This window comes from Lemur catta, chromosome 14 (assembly GCF_020740605.2).
Source record: "Lemur catta isolate mLemCat1 chromosome 14, mLemCat1.pri, whole genome shotgun sequence".
Classification (NCBI taxonomy): domain Eukaryota; kingdom Metazoa; phylum Chordata; class Mammalia; order Primates; family Lemuridae; genus Lemur; species Lemur catta.
Genome location: NC_059141.1, coordinates 45160970 through 45179995, shown reverse-complemented (window position 1 = coordinate 45179995; position 19026 = coordinate 45160970). Strand labels below are relative to the sequence as shown.

The 19026-nt window shown below is 34.3% G+C and overlaps 1 protein-coding gene across 1 annotated transcript in view; it reads left to right on the top strand.

Moving 5' to 3' along the window:
* The window catches only part of CTNNA3 (catenin alpha 3), a 1449816-nt gene that overhangs the window by 1294320 nt on the left and 136470 nt on the right, over nt 1-19026 (top strand). The window contains exon 14 of the mRNA XM_045568380.1: nt 11702-11794. Coding sequence (XP_045424336.1) covers nt 11702-11794 — 93 coding nt within the window. The remainder of the gene's footprint in view (nt 1-11701; nt 11795-19026) is intronic.

Genomic DNA, 19026 nt, shown 5'->3' with positions numbered 1-19026 from the left:
CAAAGACAGTATCTGGTTCAAAGTAGGCAGCAGTGAAGCAATAAGAAAGAGTTGAATCACCAGTTTCTTGAGACACTCAGTCTGCAGAATCATATGTGGTGGGAGGAGTGGGGGGGTTCAGGGACCAATCTCATGTTGTGCTGCTGAAAGCTTCTAAATACCTGCCCTGCCTTGCCGTCCAAGTAGTACATTCATGCTGATTGAAACTCATTTTCTAGACCTATAAGTTTTACATGTTCAGTCCCCACATTTACCATGCATCTCTGACTACAAAGCCACAAAGTACATAAAGTAAGTACTGAACTCTATTTTGAAGTAGATTTTTATTAGCTATATGACATTGGACAGGTTCTATTAATTCTAAGGCTCAGTTTCCTCAGCTATGGTATGAAAGTGATAACTCTTGCCTCTCAGGTTTACTGTTAAGATTGAATGAGAAAATGAATGTGAAATAACCTGGTATGGTTTTGTTAATGAATTATATTAAGAACTTAATTAAAAATGATTATCTCACCTTTTTGTTCTCAAAGAGAATATTAAAGATGCTGATTGAGTCTGGATATTTCTAATATTTGAACTTTCCAAAAATATGCTTTCGACCAAACCTTATTCTTCATGGCTTCATTAGTTTTTCACATCTTCATTTAAATTTCCAGCTGAGATACTTCTTGTGACAGTTTTCATGAATTAGACATGCAGCCTTGGGAATCAGAGCTATGGCACCAACTCATTTGGTGGTTGAATAAGTACAATGATATTGATTATGTCACTTTAATTTATGACCCTCTTGCTCTATGCTTTTCTGCTGTTATTATCTTCATTGATGTTTTAGGAGCAGAAGAATGACTGCCCACAAGCTTCCTAATGGAAAGAGTGATTGAGGCTAAAATATGATTTATCTTGTGTGATTTTATCATTGTTGAGTCCTTAAAAAGTTTTATGTAAACTTGAACAAATATGATTATGATTGTGATAATCATCATAATCCAGACTCAAACCATAAGCCAACTCAAATGTTCTGATATTTGATAGCTGCTGGCCTGAGTAGGTTTCTTAGTGACCTATGAGAGGCTTATTTCATAGAGAAATATATGAACAACTGAGGCTCAGGGTTGTGTCTCCTCTGATAAAGACATTGTACATACTTAGGATTTATCCATCCAAGTTGTCCTATTTGACTATATGTTTAATCATACCATTTTGTACCTTATAGATAATTTTTTTCCTTTTACTTTAGGATATATTTTTACATTCTGCAACTTAGCTTTGTCAAACTATATTTTAATTATTGTAGCCATTAAAGATCAAATACTTATCTAGGTCCCTTAGTTCCATCATATGGAATAATTAATATGGTGCTATAACAGTCTGGAAAAGAAAAAAAAAGAAATGGCTTACAATACATAGAAGTTGTTTTTTTTTTTTCTGTTGTGGAAAAAAATGTCATTTGAACTTTGATAGGGATTGAATTGAATCTATGGATCACTTTGAGTAATGACATTTTAACAATGTTAAGTCTTCCATTTCATGAATATGAGAAATTTTTTCACTTATTTGTGTCTTCTTTAATTTCTTTAGGCAATGTTTTATAGTTTCAGTGTTTAAGTCTTTCATCTCCTTGGTTAAGTTTACTTTAAAATATTTTATTTTTTATGCTATTGTAAATGGAACTCATTTGGTTTTGTATTTGTTTTTAGTGTATAAAAACACAACCAAATTTTAATGTTGCTTTTGGATTCTGCAACTTTACTGAATTAGTTTCTGAGTTCTTACAGTTTTTTGTGAAGTTTTTAGGATTTCTACATACAATATTGCCTGTAAACAGAGATAATTCTACTTCTCCCTGTATGATTTGGATGTCTTTTATTTCTTTGTCTTACCTATTGCTCTGGTTATGACTTCTAGTTCTTTCTTGAGTAGAAGTAGCTAGACTGGGCATACTTGCCATGCTCCTGATCTTAGAGGAAAAGCTTACAGTTTTTCACAGGGCATCATGTTAGCAATTATAAAATTCATACAGAACCAAAAAAGACTCTGAATAGCTAAAACAATCTTGAAAAAGAAGAACAAGGCTGGAGGCATCATACTACCTGATTTTAAAATAAATAACAGATCTACAATTATTAAAACAGCACAGTAGTGCCATAAAAACAAACATACAGACCAATGGAACAGTATAGGGAGCTCAGAAATAAACCCATGCATATATAGTCAACTGAGCTTCAACAAAGGTGCTAAGAATACACAATGGGGAAAGGATAGTCTTTTCAACAAATGGTGCTGGGAAAACTTGGTGTCCACATGCAAAAGAAAGAAATTGGACCCTTATCTTACATCATATACAAAAGCAAATAAAAATGGATTAAAGATTTACACTTATGACCTGAAACAGTAAAAATGCTAGAAGAAAACATGGGGAAAAAGATTTAAGACATTAGTCTTGGAAATGATTTTTTAGATATGACACCATAAGCATAAGGAACTAAAACAAAAATAGACAACTGTGATTACATCAAGCTAAAAAGCTTCTGTACAGCAAAGAAAACAGTCAACAAAGGGAAAAGGCAACCTAAAGAATAGGGGAAAGTATTTACAAACCATATATCTGATGAGGAATTAATATCCAAAATACATAAGAAACTCAAATAACTCACTAGCATAAAAACAAATAACTCATTTAAAAATGGGCAAATGACTCGAATAGACATTTCTCCAAAGAAAACATACCAATTGCCAAAAGTATATGAAAAATGCTCAACATCGCTAATCATCAGAAAAATGAAAGTCAAAACCACAATGAGATATCACCTCACACCTCTTAGGATGTCTGCTATAAAAAAAGAAAGGTAGCAAATGTCAGTGAGGATGTGTATAAATTGGAACTCTTGCACTTTGTTGATGAGGATGTAAAATGGTACAGATGCTATGGAAAATTGATGGAGGTTTCTCAAAAATTAAAAACAAAACTACCATATGATCCCACAATCCCACTTCTGGGTATATATCCAAAAGAATTGAAATCAGGATCACAAAGAGGTATCTCCATTCCCATATGCATTGTAGCATTATTCACAGCAATCTAAATGTCTTTCAACAGATGAATGGGTAAAGAAAATGTAGGAAACACGTAAAATGGAATGTTAAAAGTCTTAAAAAGGAAGGAAATCATGCATGTGCAACAACAAGGATGAACCTGGAGGACATTATGCTAAGTGAAGCAAGCCAGTCACAGAAAGACAAATACCACATTATTCCACTTATGTGCGGTATCTTAAATTGCCAAAATCATAGCAACAGTGAGACTAGAATGGTGGTTGTCGGGGGCTGGGGAAAGGGGGAAATGAGGAGTTGCTGCTCGGTGGATATAAAGTTTCAATTATGCAAGACTAATAAGTTTTAGGGATCTGCTATGTCTATAGTTATGTCTATAGTTAATAATACTATGTTGTACACTTAAAATTTTAAGCCGATAGACTTCATGTTAAATGTTCTTAAAACAATAATGATAATACTATAAAGAATGACAAGAACAAAGCAGGGATGCTAATAGTATCTGGAGGTAGTTTTGAATTGTATATTAAAAGATTATAAGAAGAAAGTCCACCAATTCTCTATTTTGACAAATAGAGACCCATGTCTTATTTGCATCTTCATTTATTTTCCTCCTTATTACATTCATTCACTAAAATACATATTTATTGAGCAGGCGCTATTTGCCAGTCACTGTGTTAGGCACTTGGGTTATAAAACTGAGATGCCTTTTTGTTCCTAGTGGCTACAACAGGAAGATATATGCATTTAGAAGATGAACTATATTTCTAATTGATATGATGAATTGGAGTAGTATGTTTTAATCAACTGAACTCAACAGATTTATCAGATCTTCACTAGTACTGACATCTCTCATTATCAGGGAGACATATCATCTAATTTAATGTTTGTCCTAACCTTGTGATGCTTTAAGTTTAAGCATAAAATCTGAAAAATCAAGGGACTTACAAAGATTATCACCTTTCACTCACTTCCCCTCCTCACTTTAAAGATCAGGAATTTGAAGCATAGCAAAATTATGAGATTTGCCTAATAACAAACAGCTAAATGAAGGCAAAGTTTGAATGAAAACCCAAGTATCCTAACTTCAAGTTCCATTAATCAATCTATCACCATAACACAAGCCTAGCAGCTTTCTGACAATACAAGGAATATCTTCCCAGTTTTCCCTAGGAGGCTTTATACTCATTCCCCTCTTCTGCCTGAAATTTCCCAGGAAATTTCTCCATGTCTCTCCACTCAATGTCAGTCTCAAACCATATAAGTGTATGGAATGTCTTTCATTTCTATTTACCCTTTATCTTTCTTCACGACAAGGATTATGTTTTATTTTTTTCAAGATCTCCAGTATCTAGCATAATAGCCTGTGTCTATATGATGTCATGCACCATGACAACATTTCTTTCAATGACCTACTGCATATAGAACAGCAGTCCCATGAGAAGATTATAATACAACTGAAGAATTCTGATCACCTAGTGATGTCATAGCCATCATAATGTTGTAGCCCAATGCATTTACCTTTTCCATGTTTGGATATATTTAGATACACAAATACTTATCATTGTGTTACAGTTGCCTACAGTATGCAGTACAGTACCATGCTATACATGTTTGTAGCCTAGGAGCAATAGGCTATACCATAGTCTAGGTATGCAGTAGACTAGGTTTGTGTAAGTATATTTTATGACATTCTCACAGCAACAAAATGGCCTAACCACGTATTTCTCAGTATGTATCCCAGTTGTTGAGTGATGCATGACTACACATGTAAAACACAACCAAATGTTAATTGAGTCAAGTTAAGCTGACTTGCTTTTTCTAACTACTTTATTACATGATCAAGCAAACTTGGACTAGCCCTATATATCTTTAGGTAATAATTTTCTCATTATGAATAAACGTTAACAATCTATTCAGCAAATGAAAGCAGCTTATGAAATTCTGGTATTAAGGCAGCAACCGAATGATAGAGTTTTCTTTTTTAGGGCTGAATAGTTTTCCATCGTATATGTCTATCACATTTTCTTTATCCATTCATTTCATGATAGATACCTAGGTTGCTTCCATCTCTTAGCTATTGTGAAGAATACTACAGCGAACATGGGAGTGTGAATATTTCTTAGGCATATTAATTTAAATTCCTTTGGCTATTGTTTCTACCAAAAAAATTACATATATATGTGTTTGTGTTTGTATGTGTGTGTATATATGTATATATGATGGATTTGTTAATGAGATTGATTTAATTATTCCACAATGTAAGCATGTACTATTGTAAACATCACATTGCACTCCGTAAATATATACCATATACAGTTATTATTGATAAATTTTAAAAAGCAAAATTAAAGGCAGCAAATAAGTTTTTAATCTTATTTTTACAAATTTTCTCATGTCTTCTTCCAGTAGTTTGGTTAAGACCAAAATGAATAAAGAGTGCCCTCTTTTATCTTGTTACCATAATGGTATCATATGGGGTATGAATTTCAGTTCACTTACCTATGTTCAAGTCAAATAAGTTTTGAGTTTTCTCATAGGAAATTTAAATATAGTCATTCTTGGGCCTCCCCTTATTCCTACCACCTATGTTGGGCCAGGTGAGCCAAAGTTCTAGCACAGTGGTTTTCAAACAAGTGTGATTCCCCATTCTTCAAATTGCAAGAGGATATTTGGTAATGTCTGGAGATATTTTTAATTGTTCTGACTTGAGAGATTCCTACTGCCTGTGATGGGTAGAGGCTAGTGGTGGTGCTAAACCTTCTACAATATACAAAACAGACCCTCACAACCAGAATTATTCAGACCAAGATGTCAATAGGGCAAAGATTGAGAAATCCTTCTCTAGAGGCTTAGTATACATCAAGGCATCAGGGAGCCTCACCAATCACTTTCATTTACCCACACTGGTTACCAATGAGATGCCCATTGTCCTAGCCATGTAGCTCCTTCAGGTCTGCCACTGTGCTGCTTCCATGATGAGTCTGTGGCACGGAGTTGTGGTAAGATTCAAAATTCTGATCTGAGCTTTTTAGATGGCATTTCCTCTGAAGTCTTTTTCTATCCATACTGCACTGCCAAGAAGTAGGGAAGAGTTACCACTGCTTGTGGGCTCGCAGACTTCTTCCTGCTCCTCCACGTCCGAGAATCTCTTTTGAGTTTGTGGAAAATCTTTCTCTACACAATATCTCATCTCTAGGCTTTTTTAAAAAAAGACAAAACAAAATACAGGAATCACTGCCACAAACTTTCCTTTAGGTGAGGAATTATTGATACAACACCTATTGTAGACAGAAGGCAAAGGGTTAAACATTCTCCACAGATCAAAAATATTCTGATGATTTTCTTTTGATATCAAAACCAAAAGCTAATTGCTCATTAAATTATTTCCTCCTTTATTCAATTAGGAAATATAAATTGAGTACATACTATGTGCTCTTTCAGGTGTTCAGAGTGGCAAATAAGACAAACAATATCTCTGTTCTCAATAAATTTATGTTATAGCAGGGCAAGACCAAAACATACCTACCCCCAAAAAGGGAAAAAGAAGAAAAATATAATTTCAGGTTGTGATCATGAAAGAACCTACAGAAAGTATACACGGTGATGTAATAAATAAATAAAATGTAGGAAAGTGTTAACTTTAGTTAGACTGGCCAGGGAAGACTTACTTGAGGGTAGAACACCTAAGCTCCCATGGAAAGAAGGATCCAGGCTCCAAGAGATCAGTACATAGAAAGAGACAGGGAACTTGAGGTGAAATGAGCTGATGAGTGGGACACATCTGAGGAGTAGAAAAGGGTGAAGCGTGCCAGGAATGTCACTGATTTCTCGAATATTTAGGATGATAAAGTGCCAATTTCTTGGTCAGAGGTGGGAAGCCTGGAGTTTAGTGTTTTGTTGTGTTCAGCAAAAAACATGTCTTAGTTTTCTGTAATTTGAAATTGTGTTATTTTTATATGTATTCTTATTTTTAAAATGCATTTAAATTCTTAACTTTCCATTTTGACATTGCCAAGTTATCCGATGTTACCAGCTCAGCTGGGATGAAATCACTGAACATGTGAAATGAATATCCATAGCACCTTTCCTAAGAGCTTCTCTCAGTGTCAGACTGCTACTGACATTATTGTGGTGGTGAATCAGTGAAGTATAGTCAGCAAGTATTTGTGATTATATCATGTGTATGGTTCAGAATGTAACCTTAATTCTGAGGGGAAGACAAGCATAACTCCTGTTTCCCAGGGTATCATTTTCTTTTCTCTTTTTCTATTCTTTCTTTTCTATACTTCTTTTTATTTTTTCTATCTTTCTTTTTTTTTTTTTTTTGCAGTTTCGTGGCCACAATTTTATTTCATATTTTAATATTAAACATTTACCAAGTCTGTGCAAGTGAACTTTTTATGTCACCTGTCTCACTAGAGATGCTGAAAGAATTAATGAGATAATATTTATAGAAATATTAATAGAAAGTATTGCAGTCCTTGGGGAAAAAATATATGACATTCATTGTAACTCTGATATATTAATGTACTACTACTGTTTCATTGCAGCCCCAGCTTCTATATAAAAACCCTGGCCTGAATGTTTTCAAGTTCTATACTTGTTTTGGGCCTTTTTTGCATAAATAAAGTGAGATAAAAAACAATAATGATAATATGTAATAATCATAAATAATATGGAAAATTCAGTATTTTCTAGCTACTGAATAATATTCTAGTTCATTATTTTATTTTTTCACAATAACCCTAAGAATTAGGTAGTAATTGTGCCATTTTACAAGTGAGGAAATTAAGCCTATTTGAAATCATTTTGGGGTTGCCTAAGGAAAGCTCCATAATAAGCAAGAGTTATAACACAAAAATATGAAAGAAATTCCCTGAAATATGATATAAGAAGTAACTGATTAATGCTTATGTTTATTAACACTCTTTCTGGGTCATCTTCTCCTTGGTCTGGTTTAGTGACAGCTCAGCTTAAAGAAGGCAAATTGTTTCCTTCATATCTGAGAATCTACGCTAGAATGAATCTTTTCTGAGGCCAGTTTAAGAGATAATTTTACTCTTAGACATGATTAAAATTCAATCAAAAGAAATCTCTTACTTGGTGTTTAGAAGAAAGCAATGCATGTGGAATTATATTAAACCCTGTTTAGGATAATGAAATTATATAGTCAAAATCAGGTAAATGTAACTAGAGGCAGCTAGTAAGTAGCATGTCAATCCAGAATAATATCTGTATAGAATCTAAAGTACAGAAATATTTAGTGGCTTATCTAAGGTTCTAGTTCAAAAATAAATTTGGATTAAAATGGAGGCATCCAAATTTAAATAAAAGTTTTATAAATACATATAAAGGGATGTAATGGAATGAGGGATAGAAGAGTAGAAAAGGAGGAAGAGGAGAAAAAGCAAAAGACAGAAAGAAACAGATTTTTGCTATACCCCAGCCATGTCTGTGGGCTAAGCTCTTACTCAACCATCTAGTAAGATTGAGCCTCACAACCACCTTTGGAGTTAGGTATTATTAACCAAATTTTATTCTGAGTAAACCAAAGTTTAAAAGGATACACAAATTGCTCAAAGTCCAATAATAACTCAATAGAGGTCCAGAATTCCAATTCAAGTCTGAATTATTCAGCAATAGAGGGCTTTTCTACTATATGACACTGCCTCTAAGATAGTTAATCTTTCATTTCATGAAATGAAAATTGATGAGATACACACACACACACACACTTTCTGGATGTTTAACTTTCTAAAGTTACCAGATGAGGAAAAACAAACCATTTTTAAGAATGTATGATTTAGGGTAGCCCACCATCCTTCTTTCTTTTTTGTTTAAAAAAAAATACTTTCTCTTTCTATTATTGTCTTCAGTGCTGAGGGAGTTAAAGCATTACCCAACAATGGTTAGAGTACTCCTCTCTCTTTCTTAGTTTCCACTTAATTTAAACTGTAATATTGTGTATTTAACTTTTTATCTTCACAAAACCATCTAACATCTTGCCTTACAGACTATGAAATTCTGCCAACATGTGTTTTGAACACTCTCCCACTGATTTTGTTCATGAAAAGAAGAGGTCAGTTTTGATGGCTTTGCAAGAGAACTATTAGTCCCATGTTAAATACAAAGAAAAGCACAGAAGTATGTGGGTGTATATATGGTAGGCTTATCTCTTTCTGCAGCATCACTAACAAAAATGGTACTTGTGACTTCTGTTAGCAGCAGTTGTTCTTAGTTTCTGTTATGTTGCTTTATTTGAGGGTTGGATAAAATATTGAAGTAGATGATGAAGTTATCTATCACTACTGATAGGGTATAACCCAAGTAATAAACAACAGACATTTATAAGAAACAGATCACAGTAGAGACACCAGACAGCCTTCATTTGCAAAACAATAGCACACAAAAAAGAGAATGTGATTAACTGAATTTATTCAGATGTTATAGGGCCTGGTTATGTATCAAGGAGGGAAATTGCAAAGATGTTCTCTCAAGAATACTGTGAGAAGAATAGACAAATTGGCTAATAATTAAATATATGGTTTTGTAGAAGTTCCATAGTGATGAACTCATGCTATTAATACCAAAGAAGAGAGGATAAATTGCCCTGTGATTATAGCTACATGTAGTTGCAGCAAAGAACTGCAAGAATATCAACATATAGCTAACAAATACCACATTGGAGGCCTTGGTGAGGGGGAATATTAATATCTGATAAGAGTCAGTTGAAATAAATGCAAAAGGCTTCTCTGCAAAGGGGTGAGTATTGCTCACAGTGCAAGTGTTTGAGAACAAAGTGCTGGTTAAAGATTCATGAGATGGGAAAGAATCTGAAGCTATTAGGGGATAGGAAATTAGTAGTTTGCTCCACAATGTGAGTTAATCATCAAACAATCCCATCTCTGGAGTGGTCCCAAGAGAAGGAAGGTTTTTGATAACCCTGAAAATAAACAAAATATCTGTGTGCAAAAAAAAAAAAATTAAAAAAAAGAATATCTGTGTGCAAAGAAGGTTTAAGGGAAATCAGAGGTGGTCTAAGGAGGCAGGCCCTGACCCTTTCCAGTCTTCAACAGCTATGTGTGCATGAGAGATGCAGCCCCAAGACATCTTTCACTTTGTTTTTGGTTGCTTTCTATGAAAACTAAATTTTCATTTTCTGGGTTTGTCACCAGGACTTTGTTACAAAGAAAACATAGTATAAAGTTGAGACCATGTAAACTGAAACAAATATTAGGTTAATTCTTGTTAAGTGCCTTTACCTGTATTTGGAATAATTACAGTTATCTTTAGATTATTGCTGCAGCCAGATTAAGGGGATAAAAAACTTTGAATTCGGAAAAACAACACAAAACAAAAAATATTGGTTTGAAATATGGAAGATGGAAGCACAACGAAAGGTATTGTTAGGATGGGTGTCTCTTGTTGATGTGGATCTGTTTTATCTGTTCTGTTTTGCTCATTTCCAACTGTCTTTTTGGCTATCACTGATAATTTTGATTTATTCATTCAAAAGCATATGTGTACTAGGTTGTGGTGATAATGACAGTAATCAGGGAAGACATGCCCTTGTCTCATAGAGTAGACAGTTCAGCAATTAGCTGCCTAATTCAGCAAGCAATCGTATGATAAAGTATGATGAGCATTATGACAATGAAAGTAGAGGGGACAAGGAAACACTTGGCAAAGGAATCCACCCCAGTCTAGAGGATTTCTGATCAAGATACTTCCCTAAGTAAGAAGCGTTTAAGTTAAAATTTAAAAAATAAATGAAAGTTAGCCAACTCTCTGTAATAGATGCTGAAGTTCAAGTTGAATTACTTATTAAGTTAATAAAAATTAATTTCTTGACAATTTTGGGTGGCATTTTTATGGTATATGATTTTGACAATTATTATTCAATTTATTGATCAACCGCAAGCACCTTGGTTTGGGGTGACCACAGAGTGGGTAGTCAAATTGCTAATCACTGAAAGAAAAACTTCCGATCATTTTTTGCTTTGTTTTTTCTCTCAAAATTTATTGGGATATAATATATATACCATAAGATTCACCATTTTAAAGTATAAAACTCAATGTTTTTAGTATATTCATAAGGTTGTGTGATCATTATCACTATCTAATTCCAGAACATTCTCATCATCCAGAAGAGAAACCACATACCCATTAGCAGTCATTGCCCATTCCCTCTTCCCCAAGTCCCTGGTGACCACTAATCAAAGCTCTCTCTATACAGATTTGCCTGTTGTAGATATGCGGTCTTTTGTGACTGGATTTTTTTACTTACCATAGTTTTCAACGTTCACTCATGTTCCACCATGGATCAGTCCTCTGCTCCTTTATATGGCCAAATTATATTCCATTGTATAGATATACCTACCATATTTTATATAATTATTCATCATTAGATGTATGTTTAAGCAGTTTCCACATTTTAGCTATTGTGTATGATGCTGCCATGATCATTTGTTTATAAATTTTTGTTGTGACATATGCCTTCATTTCTCATGGGTACATAGCTAGGAGTGGAATTGCTAGGTCATACGGAAACTCTGTGACTACCTTTTTGAGGTACTGCCAGACTGTCTTCCAAAATGGCTACATCAATTTACACTCCTGTCAGCAATGTTTTGCTTTCTTTTTACAGACTCCGGAGGAACTGGAGGATGTTTCTGACCTTGAAGAGGATCACGAGGTCCGTAGTCACACCAGTGTTCAGACGGAAGGGAAAACCGACAGGGTATGTCACCTCCCTGGAGGGTAGAGCTATGTGCTGTGCTGTGGAGGGCTGTGCCCTCTCCTTGTAAACCTAGACAGCTTCTCATGGGTGGGACTCCTGGATCTAAAGCTGATTTTGTGACACACAGGGAGAGAAGCCTTAGAATTCAGGGGGATTAGTATGAGTGGAATTATTTCCTCTATCTTGAGAGCTCACAGAGAGGCCATTTTAGGTCAAGTAGTGAATCACTCCATATTGCTTTTGATCTTTATAGGAGTCATGGGAATATAAAAGTGAAATATGTGCATGTTTGCTTAGTGTAGAAAAGAAAAACCAAGAAGTTGTAAATACAGTCTGAAATTCTAGGGGGAAAACTCTTGAGTCAATACTCCCCTACTTTTCTTCCTTTCTACAATAACTTCTTCTGCACCTACCCTGGACACCCCACCCCCTCCCCACCCACACAGACACATAAAAAATATATACAACATCAAAGATATTAATCCCAATTTCTGAATTACTCTGAGATATCGTACTTCACTTTACTCACACCTGAAGCATGGAACTCTGAAAGTCTGGCATCCTAGCCACTGATAGCTTGCACTAGCAGACCAGATTACAGAATTTGGATCTGAAATCCAGGTAGTGCAGCATAGTGGCTAAGACTGCCTAGGAATGCATCGGAATCGGCTACCGCCTGCTAGGTTACTTGAGAAAGTCAATTAGCTTCTTTCTTCCTTCATTTGTAAAATTAAGATACTAATAGTACCCTCTGTATAAGAATTACTGTTGGAATTATCTGAGTTGCTTTCTTCCTTCATTTGTAAAATTAAGATACTACTAGTACTCTCTGTATGAGAATTACTGTTGGAATTATCTGAGTTGATTAACAGAGCACTTAAACAGCATCTAGTTCATAGGAAGTTTTGAGATGTATTGATAATTATTATGTGTTGTAGTAATAACATCAATAGTATGATTATGATAATCATTATTACTATCATTATTACATTAGTTAAATTCAGAGACATAACATTTAGAGATGGGAGCAAATTGTTAATATTTCCATCTATGTCCTGGTCTATTATGGGCCTATCTGATATTGACACAATTTTATACAGAAAAGCTATATAAAAAGGTAGCCTTATTGTTATACAATCTCCTTGGAAGCATTTTAAGCAAGGACCTATTTGATAAACACTATGTCACAAATGCATGTTAGTACACATTACCTTAAATAAAAATATTAATATTCCTTAAATGTTTTGGCATACTGTTGTACTCTATGATTTGTGGAAATAGATTTGAAACAAACTTTAAGCTTTACCAAATTTTACCCATAATCCTTTGGCTTTCTATTTCCTAAGAATGGAAAATGAGGTAAATGAATTGAGAAATACCTAATTTTAAACTGATGCAAAGAGGTAGATTCTGTTCCTACTACTCTGTTTGATTGCCTTTTTATAATCCCACAGCATGTTATGTAAAAATATTTTGTTTCTATTTATCTACCTTCACATATGTAAAATGACTGTAAAAAAAGCCAGCTTATCAGAGCCTTACTATCTTTTTATTAACAATAATTGCCTTGCATTTGTGGATATATATTTTACAGTTTACCAAGTATTTTCTCATTTACTATAAAATACAGAAAATATGGTGAGATATAATAAGAAAAAAGATAAATTTAGGAAAGTCCCATGTTTTCAGACATTCAGATTGTTTAGAGCTTTTGGGCCACAAAACCCTATGTTTTGTTAGAAATGTTATTTTGCTACAAGTTTTATAACAGGAATCTTCCATGTTTAAGTTGAGGAAAATGTTCTACAAATAGACACCATTATAACATAGCCAGATAGCTAGTATTTGGTAATATTAAATATATTGGGTGATGCCACTTTCTTGAGTTTCCATTTCTTGCTGATTTGGGGGGGTTATTTGTCACTCCTCTAGAAGCCAGTTTGTGTTGGGAACTATCTGGGTTCACACAGCATCAGGATTTAGTTTCCTTCAAAGTTAGTTGCCATCATTGGTATGAAATTTAAATCTTACAAACAGCAATGGAATTGGAAATACATTTTGCTAAAGCTAAGCTTTTCTCATGGCTCATGCTTTCTGTACAGTGAGTGGTTCAGTCAGGCTGATGCTGAGGCGCGGGAGGTGAAGGGTAGGTGTTGGCTTACAAAGTAATTCATGGGAGGAAATTTTATTAAAATTACAGCACTTTTTAGAATGCTAAGATTAGGATAACCATGCCTGGATTCTGATGTCTCATCAAATGTAGATAATGAAGCCTTGGTTAAGATCCTTAAAACCTAAGAACTTCAAATTTCTTCATCTGAAAAATTAGGTGAATAATATTATACCCCCTTACAGCATAATTGTTAAGTTCAAATAAGATAAGACATATGGGAGTGTTTTATAAACTTTAAAACTATATCATAAGAAGGTAAAGTTCTTATTCCCACTGTTTTTGTTTGTACTTTGGTTCTTGGTCTGGATTACAGGCCAGATAGATGACCTCCTCCCCATCATAGTGTATAAAATTGTTAATATCCATGGTTCTGGATCTTAAGAATCTTTCATAGAAGCCACTGCTTCTTCCTAGCTTCATGGAAATCACTCTGAAACTACTTTATATTCTAGATTTGTGTTCCACTGCGTGCAGTTCTGACAGTCCATTTCATTTGGAATGTCCCTGAATCATAACCTTACCATTGTCTAGTGACACGGTCGATCCCCACCACCAAACCTAATGGAGGCAACATTATATTCAATATGGCCACTCTCTACTCTTATAAATCTCCTCTGAATAAATTCCAAGTAACTCAGATTTTATTCACTTCCTGCCTTGAGACTTCCCTGCTTTTATTATATGGAACCCCTCTGAAAACTGTTCAGTCATTATAATACATACACAACCTTTTGTGAGACATGAACCCCACATGGAGAAGCTCTTGATCAATACACCCTCTTCCCTTCCTGGGATGACAATTCTAAAATGCATTTTTTGCAAGTCCTGAAAGGGGTCCCCAATGAAATCAAATAGTAACCAGCTTGATAACAACTCTTTGGATTGATTCTCCTTTCCTGATTCTTCTTTCCAGGTCCCCAGTTCTGTTAATTAATATCTATTTCCAAAATAAGTTACTTTCCCTTCTCAGGCTCTGCTTTTTGGGAGAAAACAAGAAAATTATATACACAATTTACTTAAATCTTACATTAACTTTGCTATACACTGAAAATAAGATTTATGTAATTTGTCTAGAAAGTGGATTATGTTTGCAGACTCAGACCTTTAGTGATTACCACATGTCAATTCATGTCAATTCACTTAGGGAATAAAGTTAGTAAAATGAATCCTTTACTAAAAGCCACAAACCACCACCTCCATGACAAACCTGATACATCATCAGTGAAATGAGAGAGAGGGCAGAGCAAAGGATGCTACAGCTGTCTGAGAAGGGGAAGATGTAACTTTTCTTTTAAATTTTATAGAGGAATTATCTTATATTGTGGACAATTTGACTTTAGTGACACTCTTTTACTACATACCTATCTTGTGAGTTTGTTACAACATATTCTATTCTCATATCTGAAATTTATTGAGACAGATTGCCAAGGAGGATAGCTCAAATTGGTCCCCCACTGAAATTATCTGACCAGAATCAAGATCATGTTTGGTGGGTTTTATGATCTCTACCAGACATCTTATATCCTTAATAGTCCCATGTTCCTTACAATGATATAATGCTTTTCATAAGTTCAGTCTCATATCCATCTGAGACCTTATTGTCACAATCTATTTGGTGTTACTGTAATTTACATCCATTGGACTGAGTATATCTTTTGGTGCATTTCATGAACATCATCACTTTGAAAAGATACCATGAGATTTTGAAGTGAATTCTGTTGAGTATTGTTTGAATACTCATGCCAGGCTCAGTGTGGAATTCCTGGTCATTGTACAGGACAAGCGTCTGGATTCCTTTTTGTTTGCTGCTGTTACTAAGCAGTAAATGACTTTTTGGTTATTGGATTATGCAGACTCTGCTATATTGAACATGTGCTAGAACCAATTTCAGGCACTATTTAGTAATAGAGTGACAGTTATTTATTATCATTTTACTTTCTGCACTTCACTCCTAGCAGCTTTGGCTCAACATCATTTATTATTGTTGTGGCAAATGCCACTGGGCATTGTAAAAGTCTGTAACTAACATATAATGATTTAGATTCCATGGTCAATGAGAGCAAAATATTAAAAGACCAATAGTGCATGCTTTATGAAGTGTCACTGGAACAGCAGTGGAAATTAGTGATTATCTTAATTATTAAACATGAATACTCAGTGGACCGATACTGTGGTTATATCCAGTGATCAGGTATTCTGCGGTGACACAGAAATTGAATTCATTGTAGGCTCACAGAAGACTCTTCACAGAGATCATTGTTTATTCTGTTCATACTTTCAGCAAGGATAAAATAGGCATCCTTTATCTTAAAAACTCAAATTCAAAAGAAATATTACAAAAGGGTTCTGTTAATATAACCAAATTCTTAAACTTATTGATAATAAGATTTTATAAGTCTTAAAATCTTCCTAAAAGATTGCAGTAAATATAGGCTAAATCATGTTTTCTATTTAAGCAGTGCAGTACCAATTGTCATTTAATACACTATCTTTTATAGAACATTTCCAAATTGGTATCTCATTTAATAAAAACACTGGAGGGTTTTTTTTTTTCCTTTGATTTTACTAATGAGGGTATTAGACTCAAAAAACTTAAGTAATTCATGCAAGTCATGTTGACTGGGACCAAATCTCAGGTCTTCTGGCTCTAACCACACTCTCCTTCTGCTACAGCACACTTGTAAACTTTGGTAGCATCTCACCATCTCTTAATATCTCATTGCTCTTCTGTTGCTACAGCCAGTATGATAGAGTTGATATTATAATTACTCTCCTAGAAAGATAATTTGTGAAACTGAAGACTGTAACTCTTAAAATCAGATTTGTTTAAACCTTACAAATCTCTAAATGTCCCAATCCTATAGTTGTCTGTGAGTAACAAAATCAGTTTGTTGATTACCATTCAGAAATGACCTAGTGATGCCCAGACCCTGACAGTCTCCCTTGGTGGATCACTTTGCCTTGATCAAGTGGAGTATTAGGCAAGTAGAGTCACATAGCAGAGGACCTTGTAGGAGAATTACAAGTTCACAGCATGAAATCCAGAATTACAGAGGCAGTTGATCCTCAGTCAGTCTATCTTCATATTGGCCTCTGTGATATTTCAATGAAAGAAGAATTCTAATTTCTACAATTTTTCCCTGATTTATTTTCTGTAATAGTAGCAGTAGAGACTCAGAAAATAGTTTTAAGTACCAGTTGGGTGGTAGTTGAAAGTTCCTCAAACCTACCTGGGAAACAACTGTGGATTTAGAAAGATTCTTAAAATGGATTAAAAGAGAATTTTGGAAATAGAATGGAAGAGCAAGTGACTTGCCTTTTCTATCTATCACTGCTACATAATGTAGACATCAAGGGTATATAGAGACTTTGGAATCACATAAACCTTGATTCAAATTTTGGTTCTACCAATTACTATTCATATGACCTTGGGAGTGTTATTTTATATTTCTGACTTTCAATTTTCTCATCTGTAAAATTGTGATGATAATAATAATAGTATCTATTTCATGGGTGTTTTTGAAAATCAAATTAGATATATGAAAAATTTAGTTCATTTCCTGGCACACAGGAAATGCTCAATAAAATTTGATTTTTATAAAAAGAATTTTATGATAAGTGCAGAGTTTTGTGCGTTAGTGTTATGCTTTGACTTCCCATTGAGTAGCTCAGGGAGCTTTATAAATACAAACCCTTCGTCTTCTGATATGGAACTTGGTTTTCCATTTCATGATGCCAAACATTTTTGATATTATGGGCACCACTATCAAAAATATTTTAGTTAATTTTCCAAAAGAAGGGGACTAATCAAGAACTGTGTCAAGACACTAAGAGGAAGGAATCATTAACGTGATTCTTAATAATGCCAAAATGCTCATGTAAGTCTATATTCACATAAATAAGGTAGAACTGAAATAATGATGAAAAAAGCAATTCTTGATGGTGGGATAAAACAGAAAAATTGACCCAATAGTTGTCATGTTCTTATTTCCTTCAAAATTTATCAAATGCCTGTCCTTGCACTGGGAGTTTTCTTCTTTGTGAAACTTTGGTAGCTTGGTGATCCATTGGTTCCCACCTCCCTCAAAATTCTCATAAATTTATATAGAACTTAAATACTTCTAGTTTTCAATTTTTCTAGATGAATAACAGTTTAAAAAAGAAAAGAAAAAAACCCATCTCATCCTGATATTTATAGAATGCATGTTTGAGACAGTTTTGCAAGTACTCATTTAAACTCATCTCTTCTTTCTTTACCTCTGTCCAAGAAGGACATATGTTCCCATGATTCTTCCCTCTGCCTATATACTTGAAATCCAATCAGGTCCAAAAACTAAATCAAAGGTTTTGTTTGTCTCACACAATGTAAACTTTGATCATAGTGAATTGTAGATGAGGGGTGAAAAAGGAAATTCATTTAACAGTACTGAATTCAGCCAGGCCAGATTTTTATTTGAAGGTGTTTGAAGCTATGGTTTCTAATTACTGGAATTGAGTTTAATGAGTAGAACATTAAAAACAAAATACTTAAAAGCTATAAGTCCAACCGGGTGCAGTAGCTCACACCTGTAATCCCAGCACTTAAAGAGGCCAAGGTGAGAGGATCACTTCAGGCCAGAAGTTCAAGACCAGCCTGAGCAACATAGTGAGACCCCATCTCTAAAAAAATATAATTTCAACTATAGTCATTTCATATTTTAGATTGGCAAAGTAATCCTGCCTTTTTAAAGGTACATTATTCATCATATATACTGATGACCCAATGTGACAGAAATTGTAACATGTAGTCTTCGATGACTAAGATTTGTCATATATTTAACATCATATTAACTTAAGAGTATATAGTTTGTAAACCTGATCCGCCTTAAAGAAAATCTTTGAGGCCATTGAAACTATATAAACTCTATAAATAGAAGTACATTAGAACAGAAAGAAGAACAGTTGCCTAGGTTACTGGACACAACCTCAAAATGTCAATGGCAACAAATGAATTGGAACATTTCAAATCTTAAAACACTAGAGATGGTTCTTGGTTTTAAAAAAAAGCCACATAAACTCT